The 18,496-nt window shown below is 37.1% G+C and overlaps 1 protein-coding gene across 2 annotated transcripts in view; it reads left to right on the top strand.

Annotated features, from left to right (window-relative positions):
- LOC149823336 (KRR1 small subunit processome component homolog) overlaps positions 1-18,089 on the top strand; it is a 41,081-nt gene extending 22,992 nt beyond the window's left edge. The window contains exons 12-13 of one of the 2 annotated variants that reach the window (XM_090018785.1): positions 17,547-17,700; positions 17,783-18,089. In XM_090018785.1, the coding sequence (XP_089874911.1) occupies positions 17,547-17,654 (108 nt within the window). In that variant the 3' untranslated portion in view covers positions 17,655-17,700; positions 17,783-18,089. The remainder of the gene's footprint in view (positions 1-17,546; positions 17,701-17,782) is intronic. The other variant, XM_090018784.1, reaches the window with a different exon arrangement.
- The last annotated feature ends 407 nt before the right edge of the window (positions 18,090-18,496 follow it).

Consider the following 18,496-nt stretch of genomic DNA (forward strand, 5'->3'; position numbering starts at 1 on the left):
GCTTCAGACCATATATAGCTCTCTTTAACCTGCACACGCATTCTTTGAAATTCTCTTCGGCAAACACAGTAGGTTGCTCCATGTATACTTCCTCCTTCAGAGTTTCATGGAGAAATGCATTTTTTACATCTAGTTGACTGAGAGTCCACTGGTGCTCAACAACCAATGATAATATGATGCGGATAGTGCTCATTTTCACGACTGGACTGAAGGTCTCATCATAGTCTTGCCCTTGCTCCTGTGTGAAGCCTTTGGCAACCAGTCTAGCCTTGTATCCCTCGATAGTACCATCCGGCTTATACTTTATCTTATACACCCACTTTGAACCAACCACATTTCGATTGTGTGGTCTGAGAACAATATCCCAAGTGCCACACTCATAAAGAGCCTCCATTTCTTCGTTCATAGCTTCAATCCATCTTTTAGAATTTATTGCTTGATAAAACGTGGTGGGTTGATCTTCCTTGCCCAAAGAGGTTAAGAAAAGTTGAAAATCCATTGTGAAGTTCTCGTAACTAACCCACCTATCAATAGGATGTCGAGGTCGGGTAGACCTTCTGTGAACAGGTGATTGAATGGAAAAAGAAGGAGAATTCAGTTCCTGATTAGAGCTGGGGAATATCTCCTTCTCACGTCAAGAGTAAACAATGCCTTTATACCTTTCGGGGGCCAATGATGGTTCAAAGATCACACTTTCCTGAGTTCTTTGCGCAACAGTAGACACGTTTCCCTCATCTCTTTGATTACAGTCTGAAGAACAAACACCGTCAATACTAGAAAAGAGATATGAGTTCAACCAAGGGTGATAGATTTCAATTTCAGGAGTGTCAACATTATGACCAAAATTTGATTCATCAAACACAACATTTCTGGATATCTTGATGTGCTTGCTCACGGGATCATAGCATCTGTATCCTTTGTAATCATATCCCACAAATTTGCACTGTAAGGCCTTATCCTGAAATTTGTGTCGCATTGAACTGTCAACATGAACATAACATACACACCCAAATACACACAAATCATGATAATTTGGATGCACACCATGCAAAGAGAAATAGGGTGATTTGTTTTCCAAGATATTCATGGGCAATCGATTTATGACATAGACTGCTGTATGAAAGGCCTCTGCCCAAAAGGTAACTGGAAGATTATTATCATGCATCATGTTCATTGCACTTTCGTCAATATGGCGATGCTTCCGTTCAACAATTCCATTATGTTGAGGTGTATGAGGGTGCCTACTTATTCCATTTGTCTGGAGGAAATTAATAGTCATGAAGAGAACTCACCCCTCCATCACATTGGAAATAAGTAATATTCTTAGAAAATTTATTTTGAACAAAAGAATGAAAATTCTGAAACAATTTGAAGGTTTCAGATTTACTTTTCATAAAGAAGATCCATGTATATCGAGAATAGCTATCAACAAAAATGAGATAATATCTAGTGCCAGACATGGAAGGAACTGGAGCCGGACCCCAAACATTGGAACATATAATTTCAAATGGTCTTTAAGCTCTTTTATTAATGAAATGAAATGGAAGAACATGACTCTTACACCGAAGACAACTAGAACATTTTTTATTAATGACACTTAAATTCAGACTTGACTTGGGAATAAGACTGCTTGAAACAAGCTTATCAATAAAACGATTACTACAATGACCCAGACGACCATGCCAAAGATTCGACTCAATACATTCAGAAATATTAAGGACACTCTCAGGAGGGGCTGAAGATGATGATGCGAGCTTCAAGATGGAATCAACAGGTTGAACACGAGAGGAAGGATTCTCTTGGAACACATACATATTCCCTTATCGTTTTCCTTCAGTGAACATTTCCCTCGTGTGAAGGTCCTTAACATGAACAGAAAAGGGAGTAAAGTCAGCTGAAGCATTAATGTCATCGACAAGTTTAGACTGAAACAATATTTTTCTTGATATTAGAAGCATAAATGACATTTGAAAGAGCAAGGGAATAGTTGGACATATGAATTACAGAATTTCCAATGTGCGAAATTGTAAAATTGTCTACGAAGAGACACTACGCATACAAGCACAAATGCTTTATGAAAGATGTGCACGAAGGGACAACACTTGAACAAAATACGCACCAAAGTGTAAAAGTAGCAAACATGCACTAAGGCATGCATTTTATAGAAAAGAGCAAATGCTTGACTCTCAAGCTTAAGAAATAACAAGGGGAAACACCCCCACAAGGGGGGCTCCCAAAGGAGTCGTTGGGGAGCCCCCAACTGTCACATTTGTGATCGTTGGGGGTCCCCAACGACTCTATTGGGGGGACCCCCAATGCACCTTTATGAAAAAAGAAAAAAGAAAAAATAGAAAAAAAAGACAATACAGAAAAATAAAAAGAAATTACAACATATTCCAAGTGGAATATGCGCAAGATGTGAAATTACAAGAATACCCTTTTCGGGTATAAGAAAATAAAATATGTATATATATATTTATATATATAGAGATACATATACATATATGATATATATGTATATGTATCTCTCTCTCTCTCTATCTATGTCACATGGGTGCGAGTGCGGGGATTCGGCACTTCCAAAAAACCCGGGTGCGGGGGTGCGGCAGGGGAAAAAATGTAAATATATATATATATATATATATATATATATATATATATATATATATATATATATATATATATATATATATATATATATATATATATATATATATATATATATATATATATATATATATATATAGAAGGGGGTCGGGGGTTCCATCGGCACGGGTCGAGGTTCAGTTTTTTTTGCTGGTGTGTTTGTTTGAAGACTTGTTACCCACGTTCTGCTTGTTGTGTACTTTAGCTCAACGGGACAAAATTGATGAACCAGAAGGATTGGCAATCTGATCGACCCAGCCTGCTGCATTCTGCTGATTGTCATGATTCAATCATGTCTGAAACTCCCTGGTCTTCACGAAAAAAAATATAAGCGAAAGGTTTGACGTGGTTTGTTGGAAAGTCTTCACGAGGCCTACGATGCCACTGCCACTGCCACGCCACTGCCTAGGGGTTTTCAAATTTCATTTTATATACAGTTGCACACAGATGACAGCTAAAAGAAATTTATTGGATTTGACATGTGGAAAAGAGAGCTCTACACAAGGCTACGACTAGAGCACCCATCTCGTCAGGAGAAAAGTGAATACTAATAGCCACCAAGGCTCTACTCTACCACCACCATTATCATTTATTATGGAGAGAGAAAATCCTTGACGAAAAAGGATTTGGTTGGTTGAAGCATAAAGACTTCAAAAGGCTCTTGAATTTTGGTTTTAATTTTTGAGGAAGATGGATCATCATTTCCAAGTTAACAATATGTTTTCCAACACTGTGAATTAATTGTTTGGAGGCAGGAATAGCATGGGATGCCAACAAAGCTCGTAAGATGTTGTGGACACAAGTGCCCCTTTTTTAAAACAAGAGCAGCGGTCCAATTTTTTTTTTTTAAATTTTGCAACCCATTTCGTAGGGCAATTTTTTTTAAAAAAAAATCCAAACAAAAATGGACCGAAATGACCCTGGGTGCAGTCAACGCACCCAGGATCGGGTTGACCGCACCTGGGGCCGCACCCGCACCCGCGTCGAGTAGCATCGACGCGGGTGCGACACCCTGCTAGCCGAATCCCTGTGACATAGCTCTCTCTCTCTCTATATATATATATACTTACAACAATGGTTTTGAAGATACATTTTAAGACCCCCCCTCAAACTTACGGTGCGATAACCGCAAGTTTGTTAAGAAGGAAATGAAATCTGGGTGAACAAAGAGCTTTTGTGATGAAGTCCGCAAGTTGATACTCAGACGTCACGTACGGTAGATCAATGACCTTCTTCAAGTATTCTTCCCTGACATAATGGCAGTCCATCTCTATATGCTTTGTTCACTAGTGAAAGGTGTGATTCTTGGCAATATAAATTGCACTTTTGTTGTCGCAGCATAGCTTAGTTAGTTCTCTGATAAGCACTCTCATATCTTCCAAAAGGCGTCGAATCCATACAATTTCCATGGTAGTTGATGCCCTGTCTGTATATTTTGTTTCAGTGGATGACAGAGAGACCTTCTGTCGCTTTTTACATCGTCATGAAATCAAAGACTCTCCTAAGAAAACACAAAAGCCAGTGGTGGAGTGACGGTTATTAGGGTCACCTTCCCAATCCGAGTCAATATAAGCAAGTAATTTTAATTCAGAAGAAGAAAATAGAAATACTCCCTTATTCACTGTTCCCTTTAAATATCTGATGATGCGAAGAACAACACTCATATGAACTGTTGTAGGAGTGTGCTGAAACTGACTGACGATGTGAATAGCATGTGACAAATTAGGTTGAGTAATGCTAAGGTACATTAAAGAGCCTACCAACTGCCTGTAAGGAGTAGGATCAGTTAGAAGAACACCGTCATCAATCTTCATTTTTGATCCCACGACTTCAGGAGTTTCGCAGACTTTGTCATCAGAAATCCCTGACATGTCAATAATCTCACAAGCAAGTTTAGACTGAGATAGGAAGTAACCACGTTGAGAATATGCAACCTCAATTCCAAGTCTGACATCTCAAATTTTGAAGTCAAGACGGACTTAATACCCTTGACTCCTTGAACATCATCACCTGTAATTAACATGTCATCAACATAGAGAAATAGTATCAGAATTCTTGCATCAGATTATCTAGTAAACAAAGCAGTATCAGTATAACAGGAGGAAAAACCATTTTCCAGCATTACACTGGTGAATCTATCATACCAGGCTTTGGGGGCCTGTTTCAAACCATAGAGGGCCTTTTGAATACGAAAAACTTTATCTTTAGGAATCTTCATGCCCGGTGCAGCATCCATATAAACTTCTTCGGTAAGATCACCATTCAAAAAAGCATTTTTCACATCAATTTGAAAAATATTTCAATTTTTAATAGATGCAATAGTAATAAGACATCTAACTGTAACCATTCGGGCTACAGGAGCAAAAGTTTCACCATAATCAATTTTATACTCTTGCCCGTATCCTTTTGCGACTAAGCGAGCTTTATACCTTTCCAGTGATCCATCGCTCTTAGTCTTAACCTTAAAAACCCATCGACAACCTATAATTTTCTTTCCTATGGGTAGAGTTTGAAAATCCCAGGTTTCAGCCTTCCTAAGAGCGTTAAGTTCATTTTGCATAGCTTCTTGCCATTCTATACATTTTTTAGCTTCTTCAAAATTTCTAGGTTCAAAATAAGAGTGAATAGCACTAAGATAAGCCCTATATCGGGGTGAGAAGGACGAGTTGGAGGTCTCTTATTCCTTTCAGATCTTCTGTGGTCGAGAGTAAGAACAAACTCACTATATTGATCAATAACACTTCTAAAGGTATCTTGGTTTCTTCGAGAATAGATTATTGGATCACTTGAAATTCTACCTTCTTGTTCATTGGGTGAGTTATATTCACCAACATCACCATCATTTCCCCCATCATGGTTTGATGATACTGTTAAAATATATCTCTCTTTATGTAAATATTTACATATATATATATATATATATATATATATATATAAAGAGAGATACATATACATATATACATCATGTATATATGTATATGTATCTATCTCTATATATATGTAAATATATATGTTTCCTTTTTCTTGTAAAACCCACAAGGGTATTTTAGTCATTTCTCTTTTGCGCATATTCATAATTATGAATATGTTGTAATTCTTTTTGTATTTTTACTTTTCCTCTTTTTCCTTTTTTCTTTTCAGTTTTTTTTGTCTTTATTTTTGTTGACTCAAAGTCAACTTGGAGGGCTCAACACTAGCTGTTGAGCCTCTCCAACGGTTAGAATTCTAACCGTTGGAGGGGCTCCAACAACTAGTGGAGCCTTTCCAAGGCTCCTTTTCCTCTTATAAATAGGGGAGTTCCCCCTTTGTAAAATGCACTTCTTGGAGCTTTTGTTCTCCATTCTTCTCAATAAAATTCTTTATATTTTGTATGCCTTTGTGCATTTGAGTTTCTTTATTGTACCTTTGTGTACATTTGTTCTAAGTGTTCTTGTGCATTTGTGCACATTGGTGGTGTTGTGCTTATCACACACTTTATCTCTTTTTTGAGATATTTTCACATGGTATCAGAACTAGGCTTAAAGGAAAATAAGATCGTGCTTTTTTCTCTCTTCGTTGGAGTACCTCGTAAAGCGTGCCATTAAGTTGTGGTGGTTGGAGTGAAGGCTCGGCTCTTCATTCTATATTTTAGAAGCTTCCTACATCAAGAAGGGACTCATTTCGCATTGTGGTACACATTTATTTCTCTTTGTATCCTCTCTAATGGGCGAAAAGGATTCTCACTTCTCTCTTGGCTTCAAATTGAATGAAACGAATTATCATGTATGGGCCGGGAATATGGAGGCCCATATAAAAGGAAAGGGTCTTTGGGGATATGTTCAAGGAACTATTCCCAAACCCGAACCAAAAATTACTACCCTTGAGAGAGGGGAGATCAAGGTTCTTGAGGGAGAAGAAAGTGAAAAGGCTTTTGAAGATTACAATAAGAAACATGAAGAATGGGAAGTGAAAAATTTCAAAATACTCTCATGGTTCTTCTCTTCGGTTGAGACCAAAATTAATGCCAACATTCTAAAGTTTAAAAAGGCATATCAAGTATGGGAATATCTTGAAAGAATGTATACTTCAAGAGATTTGTCCCATAAATACTATCTCCAAAAGAAGGCTTTAACCCTTCAACAAGGAGAAATGTCCGTTAGAGAGTATTTCGCCGAGTTATCCACTATTTGGGATGAACTTGCCCTCCAAGAACCTAAATGGAGTGGTGAGGCTATTGAATTCAGAGCCAAACAATTAGAAGAGGATCATTTGTTTAACTTTTTAAATGGGCTTAGACCCGAGTTTGAACAAACTAGATCCTCTCTCTTATCTTCTTTCTCTTCCCCTCCTTTGGAAGATGTGCTTACCAAATTAAGTGGATAAGAAACTAGATTGAGAATGAATAAAACCAATCTAAGTGTGTTGGCCGTTCCTTCTAAAGATGAGGATGAGGGTGCTTATGCCGTCTCAAGACCGGGGAATAATGTTAAAACCTATAAACCCCCTCATTTTAACAAAAATCATGGAGGAAGAGAAAATGGTGGGCATTATGGAAGAAGAGATTATAGTAAGATCATATGCCATTTTTGCAAAGAACCGGGTCACATTAAACCGGTATGCCTTAAATGGAAGAAGATGGTGGCTATGTCTACTACTTTCCAATCAACCAAGGAGGAAGGTCCTTCTACTTCCAATTATGCTACTTTGTCTCTCAATCAAATCATGGAAGCTCTTCAACCACTCCTCAAGGGATCCGTTTCCGGAGCCGCCATGACCACCTTCTCTCCTCCCGGTAAGACTCTTTGGCTCTTAGACTCGGGTGCATCCTTTCATATGACTCCAAATGTTTTTTCACTTTCTAAATACTCAAAAAATTTGTCACCGTCTTTTGTCTCCACCGCGGATGGGGCTTCTCTTGAAATAAAAGGAATTGGTGATTTTGAAAGACAAGGTTTTTTTATTCCAAAAGTTAGATTTATACCAAAACTAAATTTAAATTTGCTTTCCGTCTCTCAACTATCGGATCATGGGTGTGATATCAAATTCTCATCAAATAAATGTTGGATACAGGATCGCCGGTCCGGAAAGTTGATTGGGGAAGGCTCTAGGAAGGGAGATCTTTATCTCATGGAATTTCTTCAAATTCCAAAAACCTCTTTTTGTAATGTTGCCCAACATAAGGATATAAATGTTTGGCATAAACGCCTTGGGCATCCAAATATTGTCAAGCTTTCGTATTTACATTTTGCTAAAACCTTATGTAAAGACAATTTCAATTGTAATGATTGTATTCTTGGTAAAATGAGAAGCTTACCTTTTGGACAAAGAACTATGTTTTCAACTAAGCCTTTCGAAATTGTGCATTCGGATGTTTGGGGACCGGCACCCGTTGTGTCTAAGGGAGGTTTTTCGTATTATGTTATTTATGTGGATGATTTTTCAAGGTATAGTTGGATATTCTTCCTCAAACATAAACATGAGGTTTTCTCTACTTTTAAGGTTTTTCACATGTTAATACAAAATCAATTCAATAGTAAATTACAAATTCTTAGAACCGATTCTGGGGGAGAATATCTTTCAAATGATTTCAAAAGTTATATTGAAAATAATGGGATTGTTCATCAAAGGTCTTGTCCCAAAACTCCCCAACAAAATGGGTTGGTCGAACGAAAACATAGACACATAATTTAAACTACAAGAACTTTGCTAATTTCTCAAAAAATTCCAAAAAGATTTTGGGCCGAAGCAGCTCTTGCATCGGTTTATCTCATCAACCGACTTCCATCCAAAAACTTGAATCAAATATCTCTATATGAAATCTTGTATAAAAAAGAACCCGATTACAATAGGTTAAGAATTTTTGGTTGTAAATGTTTTGTTCTCACCGATAAGAATGATAAATTATCTCCCAAAGCTATTCCTTATGCGTTTTTAGGATATTCGGAAACCCAAAAAGGTTTTAGGTGTTATGATATTAAGAATGATAAACTATATGTTTCAAGAAATGTAACCTTTTTAGAAAACATAAGTGGTTTTGAAGAACACAAAACTCATGAAGATAATGCCGATTATTCTTTTTTGTTTGAACTATTATCTAGAAATGAAGATTTTTTTAGCGATGATGAATTAAATGAGAATGAGGATATAAGTGAAAGTATTCCTCAAACCATTCATGATGAAGAAGAAATGATAAATGAACCAATTACCTATACTCATAGAGATAAAAACACTTTTAGAAGTGCTATAGAGAAATATAGTGAGCTTAGTGAATCTTCCAACAACTCTCCAAGAACTGAAAGATCTAGGAAAAATCCTTCTAGATTTATATCCTATGAGTCTTTTTCTCCAAAGCATAGGGCATGTCTTAGTGCCATTCACTCATATCAAGAACCTAGAAATTTTAAAGAAGCTAAGGAAATGATAGAATGGAGGGATGCCATGGACAACGAACTTAGAGCCCTCAACAAAGCCAAAACGTGGGTTTTTCAATGTCTTCCAGAAGGAAAGAAAACAATAGGATGTAGATGGGGTTTTAAAGTCAAAACCAAGAGTGATGGCACTCTCGAAAGATATAAAGCCCGTCTTGTCGCAAAAGGATATAGTCAAGAATACGACATCGATTACGAATAAACCTTTGCTCCTGTTGCACGAATGGTTACTGTAAGGTGTCTGATCACCATTGCATTTATTAAAAAATGGAATATTTATCAAATGGATGTTAAAAATGCATTTCTAAATGAGGACCTTAATGAAGTCTACATGGATGCTCCTCCTGGTATGAACGTACCAAAGGGGAAAGTCCTTCGTTTGCAAAAAGCGCTTTATGGTTTAAAACAAGCCCCTAAGGCTTGGTATGATCAATTTAATGATGTGATGGTTCAAAATGGTTTTTCCTCATGCTACACTGACACTGCTCTATTCGTCAAAAAGTCTGATGCAGGAATTGTGATTTTACTGTTGTATGTTGATGATATGTTCATAACAGGTAGTGACATAAAGGGCATCAGAAACATTAAAACCATTTTAAAAGAAAGGTTTGAAATGTCAGACCTGGGGTATCTGACTTACTTTCTTGGTATCGAGGTAGCCTACTCTCATAGAGGCTATTTTTTGTCTCAAACTAAACTTGCCTGTGAGATTCTTGACAGATCAGGTATTAATGATGATAAAATCTGTGAGACCCCTGAAATTGTGGGATAAAAAATGAAGATCGATGATGGGAAACCTTTGGAGGATCCTACCCCCTACCGGCAACTTGTGGGATCTCTAATGTATCTTAGCATCACAAGGCCGGACATCTCTCATGCCGTGCATACTGCAAGCCAATTTCAGCATGCTCCTACATCCGTTCATATGAGTGCCGTTCTCCGAGTTGTCAGATACATAAAGGGAACTTTAAACAAGGGAGTTTTCCTTTCATCTTCTGAGTTGAATTTAATTGCATATACTGACTCTGATTGGAGAGGTGATCCAAATAATCGTCACTCCACTACAGGATTTTGCATTTTTTTAGGTGAATCCCTGATCTCATGGAGATGTAAGAAACAACAGAAGGTGTCTCTATCATCCACCGAAGCAGAATATCGAGCCATGGCGTCTACAACTATGGAGATTGTCTGGATTCATCAGTTGCTGCAAGACATGGGGATTCCAATTCAAGAGCCCACAAAGTTGTGTTGTGATAATAAGAGTGCAATCTATATTGCTAAGAATCACACGTTTCATGAGCGGACAAAGCATATTGAGATGGACTGCCATTATGTCCGAGCAGCATATCTACAAAAAGTCATCGATCTTCCTTATGTAACTTCAGAATATCAGTTGGCAGATTTCTTCACCAAGGCGCTTTGCTCTCCAAGATTCAACTTTCTCCTTAGCAAACTTTCGGTGATTGTGCCCTAAGTTTAAGGGCGGGTGTTAAAATGTATCTCTCTTTATGTAAATATTTACATATATATATAAAGAGAGATACATATACATATATACATTATGTATATATGTATATGTATCTATCTCTCTCTATATATATATATGTAAATATATATGTTTCCTTTTTCTTGTAAAACCCGCAAGGGTATTTTAGTCATTTCTCTTTTGCGCATATTCATAATTATGAATATGTTGTAATTCTTTTTGTATTTTTACTTTTCCTCTTTTTCCTTTTTTCTTTTCAGTTTTTTTTGTCTTTATTTTTGTTGACTCAAAGTCAACTTGGAGGGCTCAACACTAGCTGTTGAGCCTCTCCAATGGTTAGAATTCTAACCGTTGGAGGGGCTCCAACAGCTAGTGGCGCCTTTCCAAGGCTCCTTTTCCTCTTATAAATAGGGGAGTTCCCCCTTTGTAAAATGCACTTCTTGGAGCTTTTGTTCTCCATTCTTCTCAATAAAATTCTTTATATTTTGTATGCCTTTGTGCATTTGAGTTTCTTTATTGTACCTTTGTGTACATTTGTTCTAAGTGTTCTTGTGCATTTGTGCACATTGGTGGTGTTGTGCTTATCGCACACTTTATCTCTTTTTTGAGATATTTTCACAGATACATCATCATCACTAGATATATCATCATTACTAGACAATAAGTCAAATAAGGAATAATCAACATTTTCTTGTTGAGAAATATTTTTTTCAAAGCCGCTTTCATTTTCTAAGAATGTAACATTTCTTGAGACATATAACTTATCATCTCTAAGGTCATAACAACGAAACCCTTTTGGACTTTCAGAATATCCGAGAAAAGCACATGGAATAGCCTTTGGAGAGAGCTTGCCATTTTTATCAGTAAGTATAAAACACTTACACCCAAAGACTCGTAACCTATTATAATCAAGTTCAAGCTTATGTAATACCTCAAAAGAAGATATTTTTCCCAATATCCTAGATGGTAAGCGATTTATCAGATAAACAGAAGCAAGAGTTGCTTCAACCCAAAAGTTTTTAGGAATGTTTTGAGAGCTAAGAAAGGGTCCTAGTGGTCTCAATGATGTGCCTATGTTTCCTTTTGGCCAACCCATTTTGTTGAGGAGTTTTAGCATAAGACCTTTGGTGAACAATTCTGTTATCCTCAAGGTACTCTTTAAATTGATTGGAGAGATATTCTCCTCCAGAATCACTTCTAAATATCTTTATGTTACTGTTGAATTGATTCTTGATCATTGTATGAAAAGTTTTGAAACACGAAAATACTTCATGTTTGAACTTAAGAAAATAGATTCACGAATATTTGGAAAAGTCATCCACAAAAATTACATAATAAGAAAAGCCTCATTTTGAAGCAACAGGTGCGGGTCTCCAAACATCTGAATGAACAATTTTGAAAGTTTTAGAAGAGAATATAGTTCTTTGTTTAAAAGGCAAACTCCGCATTTTTCTTAGAATACAATCATTACAAGAAAATGAACTTTTACATAGGTCTTTTGTAAAGTGTAAATAAGATAACTTGGTGATATTAGGATGACCAAGTTTTTTGTGCCATACATTTATATCTTTGTGTCGGGCAACATTACAAAAAAAAGTTGGAACTTGAAGATAGTCCATATAGTATAAGTCTCCCTTCCTATAGCTTTCCCCAATCAATTTCCTGGACTGGCGATTCTGTATTAAACATTTATCACAAAAAAATTTAATATCGCAACGATGGTCCTAGAATTGAGAAACAAAGAGAAGGTTTAAGTTTAGATTAGGTATAAATCTAATTTTTGGAATAAAAAAATCTTGAGTTTCAAAATTACCTATGCCTTTAATTTCAAGAGAGGTTCCATCAACAGTGGAAACAAAAGACGAAAAAACATTTTTTGAGTAATTGGAAAACGAAAATATGTTTTGGGACATGTGAAAAGATGCACCGGAGTCCAAAAGCCAAGAGACTTTACCTGGAGAGGAAGGAGTAGACACGGCGGCACCGGAGGTAGCTCCCTTGAGGAGAGGTTGAAGGGCTTCCATTATTTGACTTAGGGAGAGAGATCCACTTGAAGATGCCACCTCTTTTTGCGGTACACCGGTGGTAGCGATTGTGAGAAGTTTCTTCCATTTGGGACATATGGGGCCCGATTCTTTACAGAAATGACAAATAATTTTGCTATAGTCCCTTTTTCCTCTTTGCCCACCATCTTCACCTTGATTTTGTGGTTTAAAGTGAGGAGGACGATAGGTTTTTACATCGTTTTCGGGTTTTGATACGACATTGACCCTATTGTTTTCTTCATAATTACAAGGAACCACAAGAACATTTGATCCTTGTTTACATAAACCCATACGAGTCTCGTCAATACTTAATTTGGTGAGTACATCTTCAAGAGAGGGAGGAGTAAACGATGACCTTATTTGCTTAAATTCGGGCCTTAACTCATTCAAAAAGTTGAATAACCGATCTTCTTCAAGTTGCTTGTGACGGAGTTCAATCGCCTCTCCACTTCATTTTGGTTCAAGCATAGCAAGCTCGTCCCAAATGGAAGAAAGATCGGTAAAATATTCCCTAATAGTCATTTCACCTTGAGTAAGAGAGAGAGCCTTCTTTTGAAGGTAATACTTATGAGATAAGTCCCTTGACGTATACATTTTCTCAAGATAATGCCAAGTTTTCGATGCTTTCTTGAACTTAATAATGTTGGCATTAATCTTAGTTTCAACGGATGAGAAAAACAAAAAAAGAATCTTGAAATTTTTCATTTTTCATTCATCATGCTTCTTAGAATACTCTTCAAGGGCTTTGATTCTTTCTTCTCCCTCAAGAATCTTGATTTCACTTCCCTTTATCACGATAATTTTGGGTTCCGGTTCCGGAATTGTGCCTTGCACGTAACCCCATAGCCCCTTTCCTTTTATGTGAGCCTCCGTGTTCCTGGCCCAAACATGATAGTTGGACCCATTTAGTTTGAAGCCAAGAGCAAAATGAGTCTCTTTTTTGCCCATTAAGGAGTAAAGAGGAAGGGAGAAAATGCGTACCAATACAAGATTTCAAAATCTGACTTGCACAAGATTCTTCTAAAATATTTGAGAAGCAAGATCCACCACTTCAAACTTCAAAGATCCGAAGGCACACTTTTTGAAGCACTCGAAAAAAGAAGAATCCCACGATCCTCTATCACCAACCTTGCTTTGATACCATGTAAAATTGTCTATGAAGAGACAATACACATACAAGCACAAATAATTTATGAAAGATGTGCACGAAGGCACTCACACAACACTTGAACAAAATACACACAAAAGCGTAAAAGTAGCAAACATGCACTAAGGCATGTATTTTATAGAAAAGAGCAAATGCTTGAGACTCTCAAGCTTAAGAAATAACAAGGGGGAACACCCCTATTTATACAAAAGCAAAGGGGTACAAAGGGGGCTCCCAAAGGAGTCGTTGGGGAGTCCCCAACGACCGTTGGGGGGACCCTCAATGCACCTTTATGAAAAAATAAAAAATAAAAAATAGAAAAAAGGAAATACAAAAAAATAAAAAGAAATTACAACATATTCCAAGTGGAATATGCGCAATATGTGAAATTACAAGAATAACCTTTTTGGGTATAAGAAAATAAAATATGTATATATATATATTTATATATATAGAGAATAAGTATATATATATACTTACAAGAATGGTTTTAGAGATACATTTTAACAAAAATATGGTGATGAGACCCATCTCCAGTGACAATACTATTTCTACCAACATAAGGAACAAGATTTAGGAGCTTATCAGCATCACCAGTGACATGAGTTGCTGCACCATAATCAACATACCAAGTACCTTGATCATTCTGTTTGATGTTCAATTCAGTCAAGGCAGATAACAACAAATCTTTGACTTCTCCAGTATTCTTCAATGTATCTGTTCCCTTTCTTGTCTTCAATTGTTTTCTTCTGTTTTACGGGTTATACCAGCAATTTGCTTTGATGTGCCTCCTTTTGTTGCAGAGAAAGTAGGTAGGTATTGTCCTTTGCCTTTGCAGATTATGAGGCATACTGGGAGTAGGTAATATTCCACGGGCTCCTTGTCCATTCTTCTCTTGACCTCCCCTTTCTCGAGATTCATATCTGCCACGTCCTCGACCATAAGTAACTTCTGTGGCAAGAACATCGTGTGCTCCAATGGGGTTGTGAGTACCTTCGGAAAATTCCTTTAAGGTCATCTCATACTGTAAGAGCTTAGCACGAAGGTCTTCAAATGTAGGTAAGTCTGGCAAACACAACAAAGAAGTAACCATCATGTGATAATTGGGTCCCATCCCACTCAAAGTCTGTTGTACCATATCTTTGTCACTGACCGCGCAACCCACGATAGCCAACTGATCCGTGATAGTCTTCATTTTGTTTAAGTACTTCATGACCGTCATGAAGTCCTTCCTCAACATTTGAAACTCTTTCTTTAAAAATAAAATTCTAGCATGAGAAACTTGAGAATATGTTTGAACAAGACGATGCCATAACTGCATAGCTGAACAATCATCTGGGATTGCCACAAGCACCTCCTGTGACAGAGTTAAAGTGATGTAGGCAACCAAAGCCTTTACTCGCTTCATCCAGGATACATACTCTGGATTTCTAACAAAATCAATTGAAGTGTCACCCTCACCATTCTTGCCTTCTTGTGATATGAAGTCTGGATGAACATGAATAGAGCCATCCAGATGTACAGAAAGATCATGACTCCTTATGAATGGGATGATTTGTCTCTTCCAGGTTAAAAAGTTGGAATTGTTCAGTTTCTCAGACACAAGCTGACTGAGAAAGTTGGAAGAAATGCCAGATTGCGAAGAAGAAAATAAATCCATAGTCAGTGGGAAGCGAAAAATGAGAAGGATTAAGAGACCGGAAAGAGAAGTCACTTTAGAGCAAACAAAATAAAAACTTAGAACAAATAATTGAATTTTAGAGAACTCGGCTGCCTGCTTTTTTTTTTTTTTAAATAATAATAACCTGCAAACCCGAGGCAGAAAAAATAAGTATCAATCAGTAAGAAAACACGTTAATATGAAAATAACGTGTTTTCTTTCTAAAAGGGAAAATTCCAAAGTTGAGAGGTAGATAGAGTGATATTAATCAATCAAGGCAGTACAAAGATCAGTTAGAGATCAGGTTCAGGTCAGATTCAGTTCTGACGTCAATACGAAGAAAGGGAAGAACGAGTTTTCTGATATTGCGTGGTTAGGAAAGATTATTGTATGGGTGAAATCAGATGCAGCAGTATGGAAGAAAGAATAGTGAGAGAAGAAACAAATAGGAGAAGAAGAAATCGAATATTTTGGATTGTGAAGGAAAAGAAGAAACGATATGAACCGAGAGAAAAATACCTTAGAAGATGACAAAGAGGCTGGACACGATCTTCAAGGAACGATCTGATGCTCTGATACCATGTTAGGTAATGGTATTCCACCGTCAATCACAAGAGGAAGAGGAGTAGAGAGGGAGAGAGGCGTCGGTGGCTGCAGAAAACCCAAAAATTAGGGTCTGTGGTTTTGCTTCATTAACTATATACACGTACAGTGTAATTAGGGTATTACATAAAGTGTGAAAATTACAACATGCCATTAATGAGCATGTGTTTAAATAAAATTAAAATAGATTGGGTATGGATCTTGAGATCCAGGCCCAGTCGTGACATCTTTTCACATACTTCCCATAAAGACAGAAAGGACTTTGACATGACCTACTTCCGATGCTTTTTGCTCCTTGTATTCAAGAAGAACCTTGTCTTTTTCAAGGTCTTTAAGAATTTCTTCTTTAGGCCTACTATCTTCAATAATAATTTTGGTAAGAGATGGTTGAGGTTCGAGAGTGAAACCATCAACCAAATGCCATAGCTCATTTCTCACTAGTATTCTTTTTACTGTCGTGACCCATACATTGTAGTTGGTCCCATCAAATTTGATGGGAACAACGGTTACAACTTCTTTCTCGGTCATAGAGGTAAGAAGAAATAGCTAGAAACATGGAGGGATAAGGGGTAGAGAGAATGGAAGAAAATGAAGAATGTTGATGGAACACTTCTCAAGGCAACAAACCGAGTCTCCTTCGTCTTTGAGGTTCTGCTCCACTCTTTCAATGCAACTTTCAATGATAGTGTCAAGGCTCTGATACCATGTAATGAAATACCCAATGCACAAGTACAAGCCTCTTGTGGGCAAGAACCATACACATGAACAAGGATCACTTATGGGTCTAAATACAAATCTCAATCACAAATGCCTCTTCATTGACCCAACTCAACAATGACTAAATCCACAAATAGTCAAAATCATCCCGGTCAACGTTGCCACATCTTAGAATGGAAAATAATGGTCTTGAGTTTCATGACCAATTCCGACTCTGCATTAATCACCAAACCACACCCACAGCCACTACTTGTACACATACCTGTGTCGCACTGTCAACATGGATACTTTGGCCTTTCAAAAGTACCCATGTTAGAGGACACATAGCACTTTATTGACTGCTATGTTGCTGGGTCCAGTCAAGAAACCCTGATTAAATCTGTCCATTTTTGGACTGGTCAACGTTGAGAACATTGTCCATTTTTTTGGATTTCGTTAAGGTGACTTTGTCCAATTGTGTTGAAGTTTCTCAAGTCTTTTAGGTTTTGAAGTTTCAAAAATTCAACACAAGGAGTTCTCTATTTACTGTTTGCAGTTTAATAATTGCTAGGTGACTGTGCTCCACTTATAGCCTATATTCACGTGCATGTGTGTGCTTTTTTTGTGTGTGAAACTCAAAGATGATAATCATGCTTTATTGCTTTATATTGCTAATTGTGGGCGTGTGTGCATGGGTGTGTGTGCATGCAACTCATAAACTGGTTTAAACTGCACGCTGTTGCAATTCACACTTTTGACTGATTTATTTGTACACCACTCAAATATCATTGTATTTTTATGTGGATCGTTTGTGGGCACGCTATCTCATTGCTTCATTGGTATGTTCCTTTTGCAGGAGAAGGCAAAGGCTCATCGCCAAAAAAATAAGGTTGAAAATATAAATGCAGAAGAATACCTTGCTGTACCAGAAAAATATTCAAAGAAGAGGAGGAAAGAGACTTGAGTGTTGGGTGTTATATGGGATTTTCCCTCTCCTACATGCACAAAAGGTCTGGTGATTGATGCTGCCTCATTTTGGAGATTATTTATATTGCATAATATTGAACTGCTTACTCGTCCAATTACATTTAGGGGTTACTGAATGAGACTCATTCTTCTACTTCAGTTTTGTCCCTCTTTGCTGGTCATCATTGTTGATAGAGGACAACTGCATTGGATACATCAACTGGAGAGCGAAGGTCTGACAAATAATCAGGCAAATGCTAGTTGCAAAATGCTTGATTTTTTTGTGAATCACATTAGAGTTCCTGAACTTTAATGAACAATGCGATTGATTGTAACACCTTTAGAAGATTGTTTCAAGTTTTGTTCTTGTACGCTTTCTGTAATTTACACATGAATAACAAAAAAAGAAAATAAAAAGAAATTGGAAGTTCTTTATGGTTTTGTAAGTGTCAAGCAAACTGCAAGAAAACAGCATCTGGGGGTCACCTTTTATCTCACAGTAAATCTCTCTCTCTCTCTCTCTCTCTCTATATATATATATATATATATATATATATATGTGTGTGTGTGTGTGTGTGTGTGTGTGTGTGTGTTTAATACAGTCGATTGTAGACGCATTCTAGTGGGAATCTAGGATGCAGGTTGTTTTGATTCAATCTAACCTCATGGGTGTGCTCAACGTGGTTGATTTAGTGGGATTTGACCCTTGGATCATGTTTTTCAATGAAAAAACATGTTTTTTTAGTAAAAAAATCAGTGCATCTGCCTATCAAAAAAAAAAAATCAGTGCATCTACAACCATTGATTCTTGCATCGTCAGAAAAGCTTCTAGGCAGGTTG

This window comes from Nuphar pumila, chromosome 10 (assembly GCF_984573655.1).
Source record: "Nuphar pumila chromosome 10, dmNupPumi1.hap1.1, whole genome shotgun sequence".
Lineage (NCBI taxonomy): Eukaryota > Viridiplantae > Streptophyta > Magnoliopsida > Nymphaeales > Nymphaeaceae > Nuphar > Nuphar pumila.